Source organism: Myodes glareolus, chromosome 11 (genome assembly GCF_982192425.1).
Source record: "Myodes glareolus chromosome 11, mMyoGla1.1, whole genome shotgun sequence".
Taxonomy (NCBI): Eukaryota; Metazoa; Chordata; class Mammalia; order Rodentia; family Cricetidae; genus Myodes; species Myodes glareolus.
In genome coordinates, this window is record NC_142036.1 from 67,025,563 (window position 1) to 67,049,730 (window position 24,168).

At 36.8% G+C, this 24,168-nt stretch overlaps 1 protein-coding gene across 1 annotated transcript in view; it reads right to left on the bottom strand.

Annotated features, from left to right (window-relative positions):
• Positions 1 to 24,168, bottom strand: part of Mipol1 (mirror-image polydactyly 1) — a 247,392-nt gene that overhangs the window by 128,976 nt on the left and 94,248 nt on the right. Inside the window, exons 6-7 of the mRNA XM_048415994.3 lie at positions 23,522 to 23,555; positions 23,092 to 23,262 (exon numbers count right to left, since the gene is read on the bottom strand). Coding sequence (XP_048271951.2) covers positions 23,092 to 23,262; positions 23,522 to 23,555 — 205 coding nt within the window. The remainder of the gene's footprint in view (positions 1 to 23,091; positions 23,263 to 23,521; positions 23,556 to 24,168) is intronic.

The following is a 24,168-nucleotide window of genomic DNA, read 5'->3' on the forward strand; positions in this document are numbered from 1 at the left end:
ACACATGTTATGGAGAAACCAATAACTTTTACAGATTGGATTTAAGACCTGTTCCATTAGATAGAATAAATGTTATATGACTAAGCAACCATGTTTTGATTAGATTTAAGGCCTGCTCAATGAGATGGAACCGATGTGGCTAGCTAGATAGGTCAGGGGCCCTGTGGGAAGCTTATTACTATTACTTTGTTTCATTTTTCTATTACTATTACTATTACTTTGTTTCATATTTCTGAACACAGAAATAAAGCAACTTCTAATGATATATGGCCATACTCATATCTAAGTGAATTATATATTCTTCACCAAAGAAGCTTCTTGCAGTAGTCAGTAATTAACACAGAAACACACAATTTATGCAGAGTATGAGATATTTCACAAGCTCAGCCCTACATAGGATGTCAATAACACTTTTCCACTCAAGGCTCATGGATCTATGCAGAAGAGGGGAGATTTGCGATGTGGTAGATGATTCCAAGGAAACAGAATTCTCCAGACATAGCATGGCATTTGCATTTAAGAACTCAGAGACTGGCAGAATGTACAGGACCTGCACAAGTTCAAGACAGAAAAAAAGTTCCAGAAATGAGTAAGGGAAGTAGATATAAAGTCCTGTCCCTACCTAAGAAGCTAATGGCAATTGACAGCTGCTGGGAGGATGAAAAGTATCAATGTTTTCAGGAGAGTAACACTAGATATATCAGCTACAAAACAGGACAGGTTCTGTGCTTAGCAACACAAACACTAGACATTTCTCTCTCTCTCTCTCTCTCTCTCTCTCTCTCTCTCTCTCTCTCTCAGAATATAAAGTTGTATTGGCAGAAAGATAGAGGAGGGGGGTCTGGTAACGAAAATAAAAATGATCAAAATATATTGAACAAAATTCTTAAAGAATAAATAAAACATATTAAAATATATGTTCTTACGGATGGTCAAATGAGAAAATAATGGCAGGTTGTTATACTAGACCATTGTTATTTATAGGAACCAGTATATTGTGTTATTAGTAGGACATTTCCTATGGATATGGATTTGCCTTTCCTGAAAACAATATTGCTGGGAAAAAGAATTCTTGGGAGCTCCTAGAGTATTTTATTTGCAACCATAGTATCTGCAAACATTGCTTCTGATCAAGGAATTCACTATACACCAAATTACGCATGACAATGAAGCTCTAGGAACATACTGGGCTTTCACATTTTTTTCATCAACCTCTTTTGATACTCATTACCCATTGATTCAAAACAATGTCAATCAAAACCTTACGAAAAAATTGATAAAATTGAAAATTATAATATTTATCAGAAATGCAAATAGAATAAATAACTCAAGCTTTAATAAGTGAAGTTGAAAGTGTTAAAATGCTTGACTACAAAATTTACAATTATCAAGTCAGTGTAATATTGACCTAAGTATAAACAAAGAATTCTTAGAGTAAAACATGTTCTGAAACAGACACAGATATAATTCCAAGAATCATTTCATAGGGAAAAAAAAACCCTTCAATCAGCGATGTTAGAACTAGATATTCATCTGTCACACAGATTCAAAACAAATCATAAAAATAATAATTAAATTAACCTCATAGAAGAAAATATATTTGGAATCTTGTAGTAAGTAATTCTCACAAAGGACATACAATTAAGTTCTATTTGGTCATTGAACGACAACAACAACAACAACAACAAAACACTAAAAGCTCAGATTAGTATCAGTGTTACTTTTATATTTTCAGTTAAATATAAATTTATTTTATAAAAATAAAAAATAAATAAAAAATAAAAATAACTTCTGTTTTGGGCAGATGGATCAGTAGTAAGAACAATAAATGATCTTTCAGAAGACCCAAGTTCAATTTTCAATACCCACATGGCAGCTCACAGATATCTGTAACAAAAAGCACAGTGGAGCTGACGCCCTATTGTAGACTCTGAGGGAACTGCATGCATATAGTATACAGACATACATACAGGCAAAATACCCATATGCATAAAATAAAAATAAAGGCTGGATATACAGAAATATCACAAGGAAATTTGCCCCACTATGTTCATAGAAACATTATTTGTAATAGCCAGAACCTGAAAACTACCTAAATGTCCCCCAATCAAAGAATGGATAAGGAAAATGTGCTAGTTACACAACTGAGTACTACTCAGCAGTAAAAAAACAATGACATCTTGAAATTCATGTGGGACGTCCTTCTGTATATTGCTTTTATTGGTTGATGAATAAAACTGCTTTGGCCTATGGCAGGGCAGAATGTAGCCAGGTTGGAAGGGATATATAGAGAATAGGTAGAGTCAGAGAGATGCCATGTAGTTGCAGAAAGGAAGACATACCCAAAACTTACCCAGTAGGCCACAGCCTCATAGTGATACAGAATAATAGAGATGGGATAATTTAAGATTTAAGAATTAGCCAGAGGTGTGTTTAAGCTATTGTCCAAGCAGTGTTGTAATTAATACAGTTTCTGTGTGGGCGGCCAGGAATGAAAGAGTAGTCTCAATCTACATAAAAATTTCAGGCAAAAGGATAGAACTAGGTAAAACCATCCTGAGGGCAGTAATCCAGACCCAGAAAGACAAATATGGCATGTACTCACTCATAAGTGGATATTAGATATCTTATTATTATTATTATTATTAGCAAAGGATAACCAGTCTATATAGTCCATGACCACAGAGAAGTTAGGTAACAAGGAGAACCCTAAGAAAGACATATATGGATCTCCCTGGAAAGGGGAAATAGATAAGATCTCCTGAGTAAATTGGAAGCATGGTGGGGTGAGAGAGGATGGAAGGGGAAGGGAGAAGCAGAGCAGGGAGGAGAACATGAGAAAACAGGATGGCTGAGATGAGGAACGACAGAAAGGGAGAGCAAAGAAAAAGATATCTTGATTGAAGTAGTCATTATGAGTTAATGAGAAACTTGGCACTAGGGAAATTCCCAGGAATCCACAAGGATGATCCCAGCTAAGACTCTAAGCAATAGTAGAGAGGGCACCTGAACTGGCTTTCACCTGTAATCATATTGATGACTACCTTAATTGTAAACAGAGAACCTACACCCAGCAACTGATGGAAGCAGATAGAGATCCATAGCTAAGCCCTGGGCTGAGCTCCCAGAATCCAGTCAAAGAGAGGGAGGAGCAATAATAGGTGCAAAGAGGTCAAGACCATGATGTCAGGATACCCACAGAAACAGTTTACCTGAGCTAGTGGGAGCTCACTGACTCTGGACTGACAGGTGGTGTGTGGTGTGTGTGGGGGGGGCTGCACAGGACCAAACTAGGCCCTCTAAGTGTAGGTGACAGTTGTGTGGTTGGGGCAGTCTGTGGGGCCACTAGAAGTGGGACCAGGATTTATCCCTAGTGCATGAACTGACTTTTTGAAAGTTCATTTTCTATGGAGGGATAGCTTGCTCAGTCTAGATACAGGGATAAGGCCTTGGTCCTGCCTCAATGTGATGTGCCAGACTTTGCTGACTCCCCATGGGAGCCCTTATCCTCCCCTAGGAGTAGATAGGGAAGATAGGAGTAGATAGTAGATAGGAGTGGGGAAGAGGGAGGAGGGGAAGGAGTGGGAACTGGAATTGGTATGTAAAATGAAAGATTCTTTTAAAAAATAGATAAATGTATTCTTTTTATAAATAAATACATTTATATTGACAAAACTTTTAAATAAAATAAATAGGTAAATAAAAACTAGGAGAAAGTATGATTGATATGCATAATTGACAAGATTTAATTCAGAATCTATGATGACCTACAAACAGCCAGCTACAGGCTCCTGCCAGACATTACTCTGCTCGAACCTGTGGAAGGGGAGGCAGCTGAGGAACTGAGCCGGTGCTTCTCACCAGGCATGATTGAGGTGCAGGAGGTGCAAGGTAAAAAGTTGGCCAGAGTTGCCAATGTTTGGTTGGATACCTTCAGTAGAGAAATCTTCCGGAATGAGAAGCTGAAGAAGGCTGTGCGGCTTGCCCGTGTTCGGGACCATTATATCTTTTCAGTTGAGTCAACTGGAGTTTTGCCACCAGATGTATTGGTGAGTGAAGCCATCAAAATCCTGATGGGGAAGTGCCAGCGGTTCTTGGACGAGCTGGATGCAGTTCAGATGGACTGATGCTTCCATAGCATTTCTGGGATGGCTGTGTCAAGTGTGACTAGATGTCCAATTCCAGTCTTATTTCCAGTCAATACATTTTATTAAATGTGCCACTTATGCCTTTGTAAGGCCTTTGATGTAAATAAATTGATATCCCAGCAAAAAAAGTCGAAAAATATAAAATAATAAAAATAAAGCTACTTCAAAAAGAAAAACACAACTAGCTAACCATTAAACATAAAAAATGTTCAACATCATTAGGCACTGGAAAATGCAAATTCAAAACTGAATCACATACCACTGCACATTTACTAAACTGATTATGATTAACAGCAGTGGCAAGAAAATGTTGGCTACTAAAAGAGGGAGCCAAACATCAATAAGTTACTGAGTATAAAATAAGAGAGTCCCTTCTGTGAAAGTAAAATCTGTATTTTACTCAAAATTTAGTGTATTTCTATTTTATTACTCAGAAATACCATTCCCAAGTATGTAACCAAGTAAATGAAAATATGTATCTACAAAAAAAAATCCTTGTACAGGAACGATCACAGCCATTTTAAAAGATTAACAACAGCAACAACTCAAATGAGCATTTATAAAAGAACGAACACAAATTTAATATTAAACAACAATGAACAAGTTACCTAGTAATAAAAATGAGTAAACTTACAGAAAAATAAATGAATACACAAATAACTTGGTAACATTGAGTGATTCTGTGTACATGAAGTTCTATAAATAAAAAGCAAATCTTTAGTTTATATAAATCAGAGAAGAGAAACGCTTTGGATTGAGGAGGGATAATAGAAAGGGATATAAATAATACGAACCTCTCAGAATATTAAAACATATGTGTTTCATATACTCATAGGCATGCAGTGATATGAATATAAACATTAAAATTGTTTATTTAATAATTATGTGTTTTATTTGTGAGTGTAAATTTTGTCTAAAACCAACACTGTAAAAAACAAGAAGCAAATACTATAAAATGAGAAATACTTTTTTAGTGTTCATTCAAAAATCTCAAAAACCTCAAATTACTTAATATATTTATGAGTTATATATTTATCAAAAATTTTAGAAGGAATACATATCAAATGCACAGATTATTACATACTTTTTGATTTACTTTTATTAGTACTGCCATAATTTTAGTATATCTGGATAATAATAATGAATTACTATGTAACTTTGGCTTTTTCAAGTGATCACCATAATACTGAAACAGGCTACTAGTAACAAAAGAAACCATTTTCCTTTGAATCTTTTCAAGATTTTGACATTAAATATTTAAATTAATTCCAGGAAGAGGTTTGGGAGTCTGATCTTTTGTGATCCAAGAGCTTAGCATTATGATAGATGAGTCAAGTAGCAATTAATCAAACAAACCTGTATGCAAATGTACAAGCATAGCCACAGAGTCATTTTGAAAAGGAGGCCTTGTGAATGCAAGGTTTATGCTGAGGCATCTTGCTCTAAGGACTGAAGACAAGCACACTGCTGGACAGATTAGCATTCCTCCTGGGTTATTTGTAAGAGCAGATGATACATTTTAATTATATATTTGTTCCTTTAAAGGTAAAATATAATACACATCTATATACTACATTAAGATATTAAATGAAAATTTCCTCATAACAATGGAGATACTGAACAAATACCCATACAATTTGAATTTTGCCAATGGGTTTATAAAAGCTATAAAGTAGTTTTCTCAGACTTCAGTGCCCTTTTCAAAATCCCATCTTTGCAAAAAAGATACTTTCAAGCCAAAGTAGTTTATAATAAAGATTCTACAGTATTTAGTCACTTTTAGTACAAAATGTGCTCAACATAAGTTCATAGTTTACATCCATATTCCATGCAGTCTGCCACGTTCTTCTTCATCTGCTGTGCTCAGAACAAGACCTGTTCTGGAAGGCTTTCTTAGCCAGGCACAGAAGGCACTGGTCAGGAGAGGAAAAGTGATAAAATAAAGTAGCATTAAAAGAAAAATGTAATAAAGACAAACTGCGCAATTCAGTAGTGGGCAGACACCCCCAACAGATTAAAAGATATCAAATGACCAATGTATATGTGAAAAATTATTCAATATCATTAGTCACAGAAATATACAATTTAAAGCCATATGAAAATAGGAATAAATACCCATCTGAAGGCAAAAAATAAGGTAGATAATGATACCAACTGGTAACAAACTGGTACACTAAATTTGAGAAAATATTTGGTATTGCTTACTAAACCTAAACCTATATTCCCCAGTCGATCATCTCCTTTGAGTACATTATGTCTATTATGTACAGCTGAGGAGAATGGGTTTAATTTAGTAGATACCAAGAGAAATGAAGCTTATGTCCTATATGTATGAATGTATCTACAGTTTCAAAATGGAAATAATTTAAGACAACCAGTAAATATGTAAATAATCAAAAAATAACCACTAAATACATAAAAAAGCAAAATAGGAACATAACAACATGAAGATGAAGTACTGATGAATATTACAACACATATCAAAAACTATAGCAAGTCATTCCTTTTTTGTTTTGCTTTTTTAAATAAATATTTTATTAATTATTTGAGAATTTTTTATTTTTATTGAGCTTTACATTTTTCTCTGCTCCTCTCCCTACCTTTCCCGTTTCATTTAATATATTTTTATCATATTTTACTGCAATCCCTATTCTCTTTCATTTCTACCAGAGACACCTATCTCCCCACTCCCCTTTGTGTATGGTTCCATTTTTTCCTTTTATTGAACATAGACATTTTTCTCACATAATATATCCTGACCATGTTCTCCCCTTCCTCTTCTCCTCCTAGTTTGTCTCCACATCCCATCCATCAAGATCCATCCTCTTTCTGTCTCGTTTTAAAAGCGGGGGATTCTTAAGGATAAAAACAAAATAAAATATAGTAAGACCAAACAAAAGCTAACACATTGTAGTTGAACAAAACAAACAAACATAAGGAAAAGATTCCAAAATAAGGCATAGAAATTAAAGATCCATGCATTTGCACACTGAGGAATTCCATATAAAAACACTAAGCTAGAAGCCATAAGATATATATGCAGAGAACCTGGTACAGATCTGTGCAGGCCCCGAGCATGCTGTCAGTCTCTGTGATAACATTTGTGTTAGAATAATCTTTTTGTAAGATGTGTCCACAAAAGGAACCTTCTGATTGGTTTAATGAAGAGCTGAGAAGCCAATAGCTGGGCAGGAAGAGCATAGGCAGAGATAGGAATTCTGGGAAAGAATTTGAAAGGAGAGATTCACCAGCCACATATGAAGTTGGACTTGTGGTATTGAGGAGAGGTAATGATCTATGTAACAGAATGCATATTAACAAAAAAGAGTTAATTAAAGTCTTTGTTTGTTTTTGAGATGGGGTTTCTCTGTAGTTTGGAGCCTGTCCAGGAACTAGCTCTTGTAGACCAGGTTGACCTTGAACTCACAGAGATTTGACTGCTTGTCTCCCAGTGCTTGAATTAAAGGTGTGTGCCATCACTGTCTGGTTAAAATTTATTTCTTTTTATTTTATGTACATTTGTGTTTTGCCTGCAGGTATATCTGTGTGAGGGTGTCAGATCTTGGAGTTAGACAACTGTGAGCTGTCCATCATGTGGGTACTGGGAATTGAACCCTGGGTTCACTGGAAGAACAGTCATTGCTCCTAATCAATGAGTCATTTTTCCAGCACTAATATAAGTTTAAAGAACTAGTTGGGAATAAGCCTAAACTAGGGTCAAGGCTTGATGCTTAATAAGAAGTCTCTGTGTCATAATTTGGGAGCTGGCAGTCCAAAAAAAGTCTGATTATACATGAGATTTGACCATGTTGATTAAGGGTCTTGTCTTCCTTGAGTCCTCCATCCTCTCTCTAGCTCTTACACTGTTTCCTCCTTCTCTTTCATAGGGTGCTCTGGGCTCTTAGGGGAGGGATTTGATTGTCATTCTTTTAATGTGAAGTTTGCATTGCGAAAAGTGACCAAGATGACAGAAGTAAAAAAGTATATTTCCTAAGGAGTTTTGACTAAAAGATGAATGAAGAACTTTCTATAAATACTAGAATTAGTCTCTGATGATCTTCAGGCTGCCTGTATACCTACATATGTATATAAAAATTCAGCAATTCACTTAATTGGAATTTGTTTACTTTACTGTAAAAAGGTATAGTATAATCAAAAAACACAAAGACAAGTAAGCTTTCATGACTGCAGCAACTATATCTATTTATGTACTCATTTCTGTTAAGATTTCATATCATCTTTCATGAGTCATATCATGTTCTCATGGCCTTAATACACTTAGATCTATACAGCACAATCTCCAGTAAGATACCTTCCTCGAGAATATCACTTTCTGTATTATTACAAAGATTAAATCTTTAAAAGTTTCATGTTGCCTGCAGAATAAAGTCTAAGTATATATTTCTTAGTATTTTATTCATCTAAATTCTTCCTGAATAACAATTTAATAACATTTTTCAAACAAATTTTCTTTCATTTCTTCAAACTGAAAGTAAATTTATCAAATACAATGTTATAAAATAATCCCAGATAACAGATGTGCTAGAATCCCTGGATGAACTAGCACCACCCAAAGGAAAGATAAAGATCCTGAAAACAGATATATCTGCATGAGGTCCTATGGAGAACTTCAAAATGCATATATACAGAACTCAATGCAGAGATAACAAAAGTATGACCTTATGTAGAATACGGTTTCTCCCAGAAGTAGTCACATCACTCTGGGGAAAAGTATGTCATCAAGTAATTGTGGTACATTACAAAGGAGAGATAAGGGCTAGAGAGTTGGCTTAGTGGTTAAGAACACTTGCTATTTTTTCTTTTTTAATTGATTTTAATGAGCTCTACATTTTTCTCTGCTCCCCTTCCTGTCTCTCCTCTCCCCTTCAACCCGTTCCCAAGGTCCCCATGCTCCCAATTTACTTGGGAGATTTTGTCTTTTTTTTTTTTTTTTTTTTTTTTACTCCCCAAGTAGATTAGATCTATGTATGTCTCTCTTAGGGACCTCATTGTTATCTAGGTTCTCTGGGATTGTGATTTGTGGGTTAGTTTTCTTTACATTATGTTTAAAAACCACTTATGAGTGACTACATGCGATAACTGTCTTTCTGTGTCAGGGTTACCTCAGTCAAAATGATGTTTTCTAGCTCCATTCATTTGCCTGCAAAATTCAAGATGCCTTTTTTTTTCTGCTGTGTAGTACTCAATTGTGTAAATGTATCACATTTTCCTTATCCATTCTTCGATTGAGGGGCATTTAGGTTGTTTCCAGGTTCTGGCTATGACAAAAATAAAAGCTGCTATTAACGTAGTTAAGCACATGTCCTTGTGGCACGGTTGAGCATCCTTTGGATATATACCCAAAAGTGGTATTACTGGGTCTTGAGGAAGGTTGTTTCCTAATTTTCTGAGGAATCACCACACTGACATCCAAAGGGGCTATGCCAGCTTGCATTCCCACCAGCAATTCAGACGTATTCCCATTCCCTCCACAACCTCTCCAGCATAAGTTGTCATCAGTGTTTTTGATCTTGCCCATTCTTACGGGTGTAATATAAAATCTCAGAGTCATTTTGATTTGCATTTTTCTGATGACTCAGGATATTGAACATTTCCTTAATTGTCTTTCAGCCATTTCAGATTCCTCTATTGAGAGCTCTCTATTTAGGTACTATTTAGGTCTGTACTTCATTTTTTATTGGATTATTTGTTCTTTTGATGACCAATTTCTTGAGTTCTTTGTATATTTTAGAGATCAGACCTCTGTCTGATGTGAAGTTAGTGAAAACCTTTTCTGATTCAGTAGGCTGTTGTTCTGTCTTGCTGACTAGGCCCTTTGTTTTCAGAAGTTTTTAAGTTTCAGGAGGTTCCATTTATTAATTGTTGCTCTCAGTGTCTGTGCTGCTGGGGTTATATTTACAAAGTGGTTTCCGGTGCCAATGTGTCCAAGTGTACTTCCCACTTTCTCTTCTATAAGGTTCAGTGTGGCTGGCTTTATGTTGAGGTCTTTGATCCATTTGGACTTGAGTTTTGTGCATGGTGATAGATATGGGTCTATTTTCATTCTTCTACATGTTGATATCCAGCACCATATGTCAAATATGCTTTCTTTTTTTCCATCTGAAATTTTTTGCTTCCTTTTCAAAAATCAGGTGTTTGAAGGTGTGTGGATTTCCAAATTTTTTATTTGGTTCCATTGGTCCTCCTGTCTGTTTTTATGCCAGCACCAGGCTGTTTTTAGTACTGTAGCTCTGCAATAGAGTTTGAAGTCAAGGATTGTGATGCATCCAGAAGTTCTTTTATTGTACAGGATTATTTTGGCTATCCTGTGTCTGTTGCTTTTTTCATATGAAGTTGAGTACTGTTCTTTCGAGGTCGATGAAGAATTTTGCTGGGCATTGTATTGAATCTGTAGATTGTTTTTGGTAAGATTGCCATTTTTACTATGTTAATTCTACCTACCCAAGAGCATGGGAGATCTTTCCACTTTCTGGTGTCTTCTTCAATTTCTTTCTTCAAACATTTAAAGTTCTTGTCATACAAGTTTTCCATTTGCTTGGTTAGAGTTACTCCAAGATATTTTATGCTATTTGTGGCTATTGTTGGTGATGCTTCTCTGATTTCTTCCCCAGCCCTTTTATCCTCTGTGTACAGGAGGACTACTGATTTTCTTTTGAGTTAATATTGTATCCTGCTACAAAAATGAAAGTGTTTATGAATTGTAGAAGTTCCTTGGTAGATTTTTGGGGGTTGCTTAAGCAGACTATCATATCATAAGCAAATACTGAGAGTTTGACTTCTTATTTTCTGATTTCTATCCCCTTGATCTCCTTTTGTTGTCTTACTGCTCTAGCTAGGACCTCAAGAACTATATTGAATAGATAAGGAGAGAGTGGACAACCTTGTCTTGTTCCTGATTTCAGTGGGATCACTGGGAGTTTCTCTCCATTTAGTTTGATGTTGGCTGTTGGTTTGCTGTATATTGCCTTTATTGTGTTTAGGTATGTTTCTTGTATCCCTGCTCTCTCTAAGACCTTGATCATGAAGGGATGTTGTATTTTGTTGAAAGCTTTTTTGGCATATAATGAGATGATCATGTGGTTTTTTTTTTCAGTTTGTTTATATGGTGGATGACATTGACAGAGTTTAGAATGTTGAAACATCCTTGAATCTGTGGGATGAAGCTGACTTTATCATGTTGGATGATGGTTCTGATAAAGAACACTTACTCTTAGCCAGGTGTTGGTGGCCCACACCTTTAATCCCAGCACTCTGGAGGCAGACGCAGGTGGATCTCTGTAAATTTGAGGCCAGACTGGTCTACAAGAGATAGTTCCAGGACAGGTCACAAAGTTACAGAGACACTCTGTCTTGAAAAATGGAGTACTTGCTCTAGTAGGGAAGTTGTAAGCACACATACATCATGGGTCACAATCACAATCAGGGATTCTTATGTGGCATAGGAGGGTCTTCTTTTTATGTATTGCTATCATTGGTTAAATAAAGAGACTGCCTTGGCCTTTAGACAGGACAGTAGCTTAGATAGGCAGAATAGGCAGAACAGAAAGAAAGCAGAGTCAAGCAGATGCCATGGTTCTCCTCTCCTAGACGGAAGCTGGTTAGACTCATGCCAGTAAGCCACAGTGAAGTGGCGATACACATTAATGGAGATGGGTTAAATGAATATGTAAGAGTTAGCCAATAAGAGGGTAGAACTAATGGGCCAGGCAGTTTTTAAATGAATACAGTTTCTGTGTAATTATTTTGGGTGTAAACTAGCTGGGCAGCTGGGAGTGACCTGTTGCTCCTTCTACAACACTTATGCCTTCTCCTGGCCTTTTCAGGCACTATCCACCCACATGATACACAGATAAACATGTATGTAAAACTCACTTACACTAAAAATATTCTTAAAAATGAAAATAACAAATCAAAATGAATTTCAAATTATATTCAATGATCCATTATTTACACTCCTCGGTATTTTCCCTAGATGGTGAGAATTGTCTGTATTCTGTCAATCATGTTTTAAATAAACACTGATTGGCCAGGCAGGAGGTGTAGGCAGGAAAAACCAGAAAGGAAGTGGAAATAATGTAAGGAGAATAGGAGAATTCTAGGGAGGAGGAAGTTGATTCTCCCACTCCTTCCCAGGCCACCAAAGCAGCAGGATGTGAGCTGCCCCACTGAAAAAGGTACAGAGCCACATGGCTATCATAGATCAGATAAATGGGTTAATCAAGATGTAAGAGTTAGCTAATAAGTAGCCTGACCTAATGGGCCAATCAGCAGAATAACTTACAGAGATCTGTGTGTGATTTTTCTCTGGGACTAAACAGTTGGGGGGCTGGGCAGGACAGAAACACAAACAAACAGGCCCCACTCATGTTACACCTAGAGATAGAAATAAAGACACAGGTAATATTTTAGCTACAATTTTTTTCCAGTTTGTCAAAACAGAAAGGCTATGGTTAGTCTCCCAATTTATAGGTCACTTGATCAAATCTTAACACTCACATTATGAAATTATGCTATGTACAAATTATAAAATCTAATTGAAAAACCATGATAGAAAGCAGTTGTTCAATATGTATTGTAAAGCATATGCATGTGATTATTTCTAAGGGAGAATTTAGGGGTATTTTTCTCCTTTTTGTTTATCTGTACTTTCTCCAGTTTGTTATACTTCTTTAAAAGTTTCTATTTAACAATAGAATATTTATATGAATGAAAATGAAAAGTAATTATAATTGATACAATGGTAACATATGTTGGCAAGAAAAACAGGAAAGACACAGACAAATTTACTGTATGGTATATAGGAAAAAATTATAATAAAGAAAAAATAATAAGAATTTTTACAATCACTATAATGAAGGATGTTTAATGTTTCCTATTTTCTGTGAAGTTCTAGATATTTTAATTTGTTTTCTTTCCAGTATGACTTTCTGAATATTTAACACAGCATTATTTTGCATCTTTTATATATTATGCAGTATGTTAATAATAAGAAACAGAAAATGAAGACAAAGGAGAGCTTTTAAAACTCAATTATCTGATTTATTTTCTTTGTTAAATGGAAATTAACTTTGATATCGATGTCCAAGATTGTGGATTGACTATTCAAGTGGATTAGGCTGTGCTACCTAATCTCAACCTGTCTGTGACCTTAGGTCACACAAAATACCAAGTGAGAAATTCATAATTGGCCAATGATTGTTTTATTATAGAGTTTTGAAACTTAAAGTATATTTCATTATATTAACTTATCAGGTTCAGATTTCTGTTCTTGTTATATAAAGAGAAAATTATTTGCAAATTTTAGATTATTCATATATTACCCCTAGATATATTCTCTTTGTTACTTCTCTATCTGCCTGGCTAGCTATGTGATAACATTCAGGATTTACTCTTCTATAAATCTATATATCCTTACACTTTGGAATATATATATATATACATATATATATATATAGTGGAATATATATTACACTATATATCCAAAACAACTTTGGAATATATTGGCTTATTCTACATTATATACATATATGTGATGCATGCATGTGTGAGCATATGTACATGTTGATGCATCACCTGCATAAGTGCCATAAATGCTGCATGCATGTGTGAGCATATGCACATGTGGGTGCATTACCTGCATATGTGCTGCATGCTTGTGTGAGCATATGTACATATGGATATATGACCTGTATGGGAAGTCAGAGGTAGATGCTTTACTACCTGATGTTTTTGAGGCAGGTCTCCACTGACCCTGAAATTCACTGATTTGGCCTGAGAGGCTGGCCAGAGCCCCAGGATGTGTCTGCCTATGCCCCACTACACATGAGTTCCCGAGAGCTGTGACCCCATCTTGCTTTTAAAAAGCAACAACAGAAAACATGGGTACTGGGAATCCAAACCAAAGTCTTCAGGCCATACAGTCAGCACCCTACTGACATTATTTCTAATCTTTTCTCTAGATTATTACAGCCAGACACTGTAGCACTTTAAACCAATTGATAAACTAAGAACTTTCAAATACAGATTCACCAATTTCAAACATTAGGATCTTTCAGGAAAAGTCTCTCACTAGTTGCCTTCCTTAATACTTGCCATTCCCTTTCCTCTTTTCACAAGAATGACCTGATGGCTCATGGCTATAGGTTCTGGCTCTTCCCCATTATGTCTATGGCTTCTTGTAATTATCTACAGAAGCTGCACAATAGAGATGCAAATGCTAAGAGAGGAAACCAGACAATACCTAATTTTATAAAACAAATTCAGTTCTTTAATTCTCAAGTGGGCATTTAGCTTTGCCTAGAAAACCTGCGTTTTTTTATTATGTTCATTACTTACCAAGAAAACTATTCCCTATTAACTTTATAAATCTCAATTAATTAATCTAACATCATCACTAAGAAAAGGATAGACACCTCAACTGTATCTTTCTACTACTAAAATTATGAACTTGCCAGTACAGTTTTTTTGTACTTTAGTTACAATCAAAGTAACTTCCTTGATTCCTAACAAACAAAATTTTTCATGTGTTTTTCTCTATATTTTGTCTACTTTCCATCTACATTTATACCAACACTCACTACTGCAATTCTCTCCCTTAAAACATCTCTGCTCACTTCCCCTTTCTCCTATCTCTCATTAGAAAGTAAGTAAAGACATTACATAAACCTTTCTACTCAACAGTATTCTTCCTCATCAACTACAGGGAGGGAAAGTATTGTGCATCTCCACTGCATTTCCCCCCTCATTTTCCATTTTCCTATTGAACCATATTATCTGCCTGCGTCTTGAACTAAATCTTATAGAAGCCTTCAACATACACTCATATGACTGATTCTCTTTGCTCTGACTTTACCCTCCTATGCTTTACACCAAAACAACCACCTCTTTTCAGTTTCTTGAGTCTCCCTGACACTCTCTTCAGCTTACTTCAGTCGACCTTCCGTGTCTGTGCTCCTACTCTACCAATTGCTAGCACATGCTACAGATATTGGTCATGGGCTCTGTTCTTCCTCTAGATTTTTGTAGTGTCACAGATCTAATTAACTATATGCTGATGAATCAATAGCTAAGTCCTTGGTATCTATTTTTATCAATTTTATCAATATTACTTTCCCTTACTAAATATTTTTATCCTCCCCCAAAACATCTTTCATCACAACACAAATATCATCAGTGCTTGATCCGAAATAATGGAGGTCAGCCATATCCTTCTGTTCTCTATTGCTCAAATCCAAACTATCATCAAAGTTCTATTCATATTGTTTTCAAAATCTCTCAAATGATTTCCCTTCTCTCTTTCTGGTCTTGTTCCTCTAAGCAAGACATTAATGTTATCCTAAATGAGACTAGTCTGATGCTTTTTCTCCTGTTAATACCTTCTAGCGTACATGCTGGTTCTCTTGCTAATGAAGAACAACTTATAGCACAGTTCATATTTGTCCCCTGCCTGTGTTGTTACCTCATCACTCATCAATAAAATTCTCTCTTATAATATTTCACCTGAATACGAATTTGGTATTTTCATCAACAACTTAAACATATTAGCTTTTTCTTCACAGGGTACTGTTGATTACTTCCTTTCTGAAGGAATGTTATCTCTACAGTTCTTTATATTGTCGAATCCTTTTCAAGTTTTAGTTCATCTATTTACCTTAACAGAGTCCTGCTTTGATTACCCCGTTAATTCTACCACCAACTACTGCTGTGGAATATTATTTTCACTATGTAAAGATCTATTATATTTGTTTATGCTCTACTTGTTTAACGATGTAAGAATGTGTGTTATTTATATAAAGATGTGTTGCATTTGTTTCACCTTGCCTGCCTAAGGCACTGACTGGTCTAATAAAGAGTTGAATGTCCAGTAGCTAGGTAGATAAAGAATAGGTGCAGTTGATGGGAACAAAGAATAAATAAGAAATAAGAAAAGAAAAAAGAAGAAAACAAGGAGAAAGAGAAGGACATGCCCAGGGCCAGCCAGGCAGCCGCCAGTCAGCCGGACACAAGTAGTGAAAGTAAGATATACAGGAGGAAGAAAGAAAAAAAGCCCTGAGGCAAAGGGCAAAGAGAAATGGATTAATTTAAGTTAAAGGAGCTAGCCAGAAATAACCCTAAGCTAGGATAAGCATTCAAAGTTAAAAAAGTCTCTACCATGATTTGGGAGCTGGGTAGTGGCCCAAAAGAAAGCCTGGTATAAACCACAGCCTTCTCCATTACTTTGTTTTAATTACACCACTACCTGAAAATATTTTTATTTGTTTACTCATTTCCTATATCTTGTTACAAAATTATAAGTTTTACAAAAGACAGAAACATTTACCTTTTAATGATTATTAGCATGGGATTATTACCGAAATCCAACACAAGGCATATAATCGTCACTTAGTAGAACATGAACAGATGGAAAATATGTCACCATTTTTATTTATTATACTTTGAAACAGATCAAAAACTGTACATTAATTCATCAGGCAAATAAAGCTAATATGTTTAACAATTCAGTAAATATATATTTAGTATCTATAATATCATAGGACTATCAAAAACTGGCCAGGCAGGAAGTATAGGCGGGTCAACCAGACAGGAAGTAGAGGCGGAGTAATGAGAATAGGATTAGGCTAGGGAGGAGAGAAGTTCCTCAGCCACTCCTGCACAGACCACTGAAGAGGCAGCATGTAACTTGCCCAGCTGAGAAAGGTACGGAGCCATTATGGCTAACATAGATGAGAATAATGGGTTAATATAAGTTATAAGAGTTAACAAGAAGCCTGACCTAATGGGCCAATCAGTTTATAACCTTATGGAGTCCTGTGTGTAATTTCTCTTTGGGATTTGCCGGCTGTTGGGGTACCGGGCGGGACGGAAACCCCAACAAGCCGGCCCTCATGCTACATATGGCGCCCAGACGTGGATAAATGAATCCACAGAAAGCCTGAGAAAGTTTGGGAAAGAACAGAGTAAAGTATGTTTTCTTGGTAGCAGCAATTTTTCGGTTCTGCTCTGCTTGCTAGAGGCAAGCAAATGCTCTCATTTAAGAGAAGCTTCTTGACTCAGCCTTAGCTGCAAAACCTCACAGCTCATTAAGAGGTCCTGCCACGAAACACTTAAATGCTGTTGGTGAAAAGCTGAACGCATGCTTTTCGGTTTTCAGTCGTAGCAGGAAAAAAGCTGTGCTGTTTTAAAATGCCGTCTTTCTGGGCCGTCCTGCCAGGGCAAACTCTGACTCTTTCAGGCAGGCGGTCCGACTGAGTGTGGTCTGTGAGCAGAATGCTCCAGCTTACTTGCTAGCATGGACCTTGAAACGCCATAGAGTTGTGGCAACAAAAATGGCTACAGCCAGTACCTCCGCAGAGGCTGGAAAGCTAAGGATCTAGCCGTCAAAGCCACGGCTTTCCGTATTGTTTTGTAAATTAAAGGCTCATGTGGTCAGAAAAAGAGAGATATACAGTAAAGAGAGATTCAAAGACGAAGAAAACCTCTAAATGGTTTATAGTGTGTTAAAAATAAATGCAGGATAAAAGTTAAAGTTCTTAAAGTAAAAAGAGAGGAGTTGGGTGTGGTGTTACACACCTTTAATCCCAATGCCTGGGAGGCAGAGGTACATTGACCTCTGAGACATTAAGGGGCAGAGGTAGTTGACCTCTGTGACTTCAAGGTGTGGTAGCACACACCTTTAATCCCAATGCCTGGGAGGCAGAGACAGACAGATCTCTGAGTTCAAGGTAGGTAGCAAACACCTTTAATCCCAGCACTGGGGAGGCAGAGACAGAGGATCTCTGTGAGTTCAAGGACAACCTGGTCTACAGTGTTATTCCAGGACAAAGATATACAGAGAGCCTGTCTCAAAAAGTAAAAGTAAAAATAAAAGAAATAGAGGTTAAAGTAAAGCAACACAAAGATGGAAAATACAAAGAGAATCTTGATACTGTATGCCATTATGCTCTCTTTGAATTGTTTGATTGTTGAGGAAGGAGCAACAGCTGCTAAAAGACTTTTGTTTATAAATGCTGCTGAACTAACCCAAGATAGGTATTTTGAAAATACCTTGGCTTCAAAATTGAAGTCAAAAGGTATGTTACTTTGGAGAAGAAATTTTGCTTTTGTTTCCACAGAAAATGAGAAGCTGTGGATTCATTCTGAGTTAAGAAAAATCAGGTTCCATCAAGGGAGGCCACCTGAGAAATCTCCAACAGGAACAGATGGCCCAGATGTCTGAGTTCTACATCCAGAACAGATTCAAGACTGCTGCCTGAGATGATCGAGACTCACAGGATACTCCAGTCATGACTTGATTATAACTCTAAATTTTCTTTAGGTCCCCATAAGATTATCAGCGCCCCCAACCAGCAGGAAGTAGCCTGAAATACTACGCCCACATTCCCAACAAATGGACTATGGGTATTTTCCTTTGTTTAAAAAAAAAAAAAAGAGGGAAATGGTGCGGGAGAATTATCTGTATTCTGTCAATCATGTATTTTAATGAAACGCTGATTGGCCAGGCAGGAAGTATAGGCGGGTCAACCAGACAGGAAGTAGAGGCGGAGTAATGAGAATATGATAAGGCTAGGGAGGAGAAAGGTTCCTCAGCTACTCCTGCACAGACCACTGAAGAGGCAGCATGTAACTTGCCCAGCTGAGAAAGGTACGGAGCCATTATGGCTAACATAGATGAGAATAATGGGTTAATATAAGTTATAAGAGTTAACAAGAAGCCTGACCTAATGGGCCAATCAGTTTATAACCTTATGGAGTCCTGTGTGTAATTTCTCTTTGGGATTTGCCGGCTGTTGGGGTACCGGGCGGGACGGAAACCCCAACAAGCCAGCCCTCATGCTACAAAAAACAGAATACACAAAACAGTTTAAATCTCAATGGTAGAAAATATGCAAGCCATAAAGAAAAACTAATAAAACACTATGGCAAGTGCTGTAACAGCATACAAAGTAAAGTGCGAGAAGGAAAGACGGTCATCAATATTGCTTCATGGGAGAAGTATCCATGGAGGAAATATTTAAATTGGGTCTTACAATAGATGGTTGAAGGAAGACTGGTCAGAGAAAGAATGCTCCAGTGACAGGGATAACTATGCTTCAAGTCAAAACAGATTTATAAAACAGCAGGTCAGTGTGCTTTCCTGTTGATCAAATGTCTCCCTGGAGTTTTAATTTCATTTGTGTGTTGGATTTGCTAGAGCTGAAGATTGGTGTTTCGTATGGGCTTGTGGCTTATAGAGAGACAGAAATCTAGTTATAAACTGCTTAGCTGAATGTCTTTAATTACCCTGATGATAACCTCCTGGTTTCTTTCTGCCTTCTGTATCTCTCGGCTCTAAGCACAATGGAGATGTCATCTGTAGTATTTGTTTTAGCATAGGCAAAATGAGGTCACTGAATTACAAAAAAAAGAGGCATTATTACAGCCAATACAAATATGACATTAAATTATTTAGAAATATTTCAGAGACTAGATAACCTAGCAATAGGGAGAAACCAAATACAATTTTTAGTTTTATTTTTTGTTAAAAAAACCCAAAAAAGCCAAGTATCAATAAAATGACTCCTAATGCCATTCTGTTACACTCATAGATCAGTGTCTTGTTCAGTCATCATCAAAGACTAACCTAAAACTAACCTAATTTTTCTAGATCCCCAAAGAAAAAATGAGTCCCTGCTATTACAGCTAAAAGTCCCCATCAGATCCTATGATCTTGTTTGTTTTTGCTTATTGATAGGCTAGCATGGACCCAACTGTGTCTCTTAGCACACTACTAAGGACATCATCATTATAATGGATATTTGAAAATATATGAATAATTTATTTGTGAAATCTTGAAACTTATACTAGTACCAATGGCTAGGCATAGATAGAAAAAGGATAAAGGACTCAACTGAAAATTAGACTCCTTAATTTAGTAATTTAAGTTTAGTTTTTCTCCAGGGCCCTACAAAATTCTAAAGTATTTGATTCTGTGAAAATTTTTCTATTTAACAATCTGAATGCCTTATTATTTTGGTAATAGCCAGAACCTGGAAACAACCTAGATGCCCCTCTTCCCTCCCTCCTGGTCTCTGTCTGTCTGTCTCTTTCACAGACAGGCACACACACAACATGAATTTAGGAAAATATTTGGTAGCAGATGGAGTAAACAAGAATTGGAGGGAGATAGGAATAGGTGAGGGTGACAGTAAACAAAATACATTACACACATGTGTGAAACGGTTAAATAACAAAATTAGTTGATAAAAGAGAAGAGAACTGAAGTTATATGAAAGTTGGTGATAATTATGATGAGCCAAGGAAGCTAAGATAGGTAAGGTAAGAAGCAGATATGGTGAATCTGAGACTTAAAAAGGGTAGGCAGATTCTGGCTATTATAAATAGTGTTGCTATGAACATAGTTGAAAAAATGCTTTTGTAGTATGATTGGGCATCTCTTGGGTATATTCCCAAGAGTGGAATTGGTGGATCCTGAGGTAGGTTGACTCCCAGTTTCCTGAGAAACCGCCACACTGATTTCCAAAGTGATTGCACAAGTTTGCATTCCGACCAACAATGGATGAATGATCCCCTCATCCTCTCCAGCATAGGCTATCATTGGTGTTTTTGATTTTAGCCATTCTGACAGGTGTAAGATGGTATCTCAAGGTTGTTTTGATTTGCATTTCCCTGATCCCTAAGGAGGTTGAGCATGACCTTAAGTATCTTTCGGCCATTTGAACGTTTATTGAGAATTCGCTGTTCAGTTCAGTACCCCATTTTTAAATTGGGTTAATTAGAGTTTAACAACCTAGGTGCCCCTCAATAGAAGAATGGATAAAGAATGTGTAGCAATATATGCCTTAGAGTTCTACTCAGTGGTAAAAAACAATGGCATCTTGAATTTTGCATGCAAATGGATGGAAATATAAAACACTTTACTGAGTGAGATAACCCAGAACCGAAAAGATGAATTTGGTATCTACTCACTCATAAGTGGATTCTAGCCATAAGCAAAGAACATTGAGCCTATAATTCGTGATCCTAGAGAAGCTAAATAAGAAGGTGAATCCAAAGAAAAACATATATTTATCCTCCTGGATATTGGATGTAGACAAGATCGCCGGGCAAAAGTTGGGAGCACGTGGATGGGGGTAGGATAGGGGGAAGGGGAGATGGGGAGAGAGAAGGGAAAAGGGAGGGATTGGGGAGAGCTTGAGGGAATGGGATGGTTGAGATGAAGGAAGGGTGGATATGGGAGCAGGGAAGAAGATATCTTAATTAAGGAAGCCATTTTAGACTTGGCAAGAGACTTGGCTCTAGAGGAGTTCCCAGGTGTCCAAGGGGATGTCCCCAGCTAGGTCCTTGGGTAGCAGAGGAGAGGGTGCCTAAACTAGCCTTGTCCCATAGCCACACTGATGAATATATTGCATATCACCATAGAACCTACATCTGGCGATGGATGGAGATAGAGACAAAGACCCACACTGGAGCACCGAACTGAGCTCCTAAGGTCCAGATAAAGAGCACAAGGAGGGAGAACATGAGCAAGGAAGTCAGGACCGTGAGGGGTGCATCCACCCATGGAGACGGTCTGACTGATCTAATGGGAGCTCACCAAGGCCAGCTGGACTGGGACTGAACGAGCATGTGATCAAATCGGACTCTCTGAATGTGACTGACAATGAGGGCTGACTGAGAAACCAATGATAATGGCACTGGGTTATGATTCTGCTGCATGTACTGGCTTTTTGGTAGCCTAGTCTGTTTGGATGTTCACCTTTCTAGACCTGGATGGAGTGGGGAGGGTCTTGGACTTCCCACAGGGCAAGGTACTCTGACTGCTCTTAGGACTGGAGAGGGAGGGGGAGAGGGAGAGGGAGTGGGGGGAGTGAGAGGAAAATGGGAAGAGGGGAAGAGATGGAAATTTTTAATAAATAAATAAATTTTAAAAAAAGAGTAGGCAAGGTCCATTGAAACAGGTACTAGTGAAGCTGAAAACTTGATGGAATCAAAATTTCAGAGTAAATGAGCTAAGAAAGTTGGAGGCCATAAATGGAGATGCTTGAATTAGAGAATAGTTAACAATGAAGAAGAGGATATGACCACAAGGTAAATGGCATAAAAAGTACACAGCACACAGTAGGCAGAGAAAATACGAGCTGGTATACCGGCAGGAGAGGAAGGAAGAAAGAAACAATGAAATTGATTCTGAAAATGTCACAAAGCAAGGGATGTAACACCACATATATGTTAACTGCAGCCACAGCATATATGAGCAGTGTTGTCTTGTGGATGACTTCAAAGTTGTGCTTGGGAAGGACAGGAGGACAAAACCAAAGTATGCTAAGAAGGAATTAGCCTGCAGGCCCAGTGGTCTCACTGTTGAGGAGGAGAACTTGAAACCCAGTAAGAGGACTGTGATAGACCCAGTAAACTCAGAGGAGAAATCAGAGTTGAATTAATGTCTATTTTTTTGATCCAAAATGTATCAACACAGATTCTGGGAATAAAAACTGAAAACGACAACAAAAGCAACTCAGAAAACAAACAAAAACAGTCTGAACACTTACAAAACTGCAATGCAGTAAGAAATGTAATATAGAAGTGATTAATGAATGCAAGTATATTTTATTGCACATTAACATTATATAGAACATTATTTTACTAAGAAATTATTTACTAAATTGTAGGATGCATATTCATAAAAGCAGTACAGAAATTTAAATATTTTAATATTTGATTGATTATATACTCCACACTAGTGTGAATTAGATACCAAATACAACAAAGTAGTGTGTGTGTGTGTTACGTCACAAGGAAACATTTTTTTATATAACAAAACATTCTAAAAGGGAAATAAAGAAAATCTGAGCAAAATTCACTGTTTCTGGATGTTAAAAGAGGTGAGATAGGACGTGTACACGTTATAGGCACAAGCAGTTACCTGAGACAAAGCTGCATCGCGCTCCTCTATCACGGCCTTCATCTCTTCTGCAGTTATTCTCCTTTTACACTCCTTGGTCTTGTAGATTCTATCCACAATTAGAGCTCCATTCTTCTCAATAGCTATCCCAGTGTCTGCATTGTTTATTCTGCTCAGTAATTCCTGTAATGTCTACCAACACCATTATATGTTAGTCAGACATGAGGTTTTAATATATTTTATTTAATATAGGGTTTTAATTAATAGGCACATGTGAATTGTAAATTGACTGAGTGAAGTTATTGAATTTTCATATTGCAGCAAAGATGTACATTATTAGTGTGTCAATTCTTCTTTTTCCCACATCTTAGTTCTTGAAACCCACTCAATTGAACTTAAGCCTCTAAGATATAAGACTGACATCAAGAAATCTCCTCAGAGAATGGCTTACCATGTCATTTTCTTCAGGGTTAATATTTTCTAGCCTAGAAAAAAGGGACACAGAAAGCCTGATCAGTAGCATTTCCTTAGTGCAGCAAAATGAGTTCGCTTTTTAAATCTTTAGAACCTCGAGTAATTTCATTCGACTAGTCTTTAGAGTCAACCATGACACTGAACATATTAAAGTGGCACCTGCTCGACTCCGTCTTCCAATAATGCTCTCTATCTTCTGCTCTGACTTCAGACTGTTAAGTTATTAATGTTTACTGCTATATATGACTACAAGGATCAATTGTTCATATGTGTTTAGATGAAGAAAGTTCCCCAGTGGCAGAAGCACTCTTTCTCATCATGATATTTATTCCTGCTCTTTCAATTCTGATCAGAAACTATTTCCTTTCTTTTTTTGGAAGCTGGCACAAGTGAAAAACAAAGCAAGCATTTTTATTACAAAGTTTAACTAAGGTCCCACAAAAGCAATGACAAATAATTGCACTAAATTAAACCTGAAAATCTATTGCTGCACCTAGTATACAAACACACCGAATATACAAGCAGACCAAAATTGAACCATACTTTAGATGAGTGGGTTTTTTTTTCTGTTTTCCTATTTTATGGAGTCATTCAATTGAAAGAGAAAGACAATTTTCTTCTTCA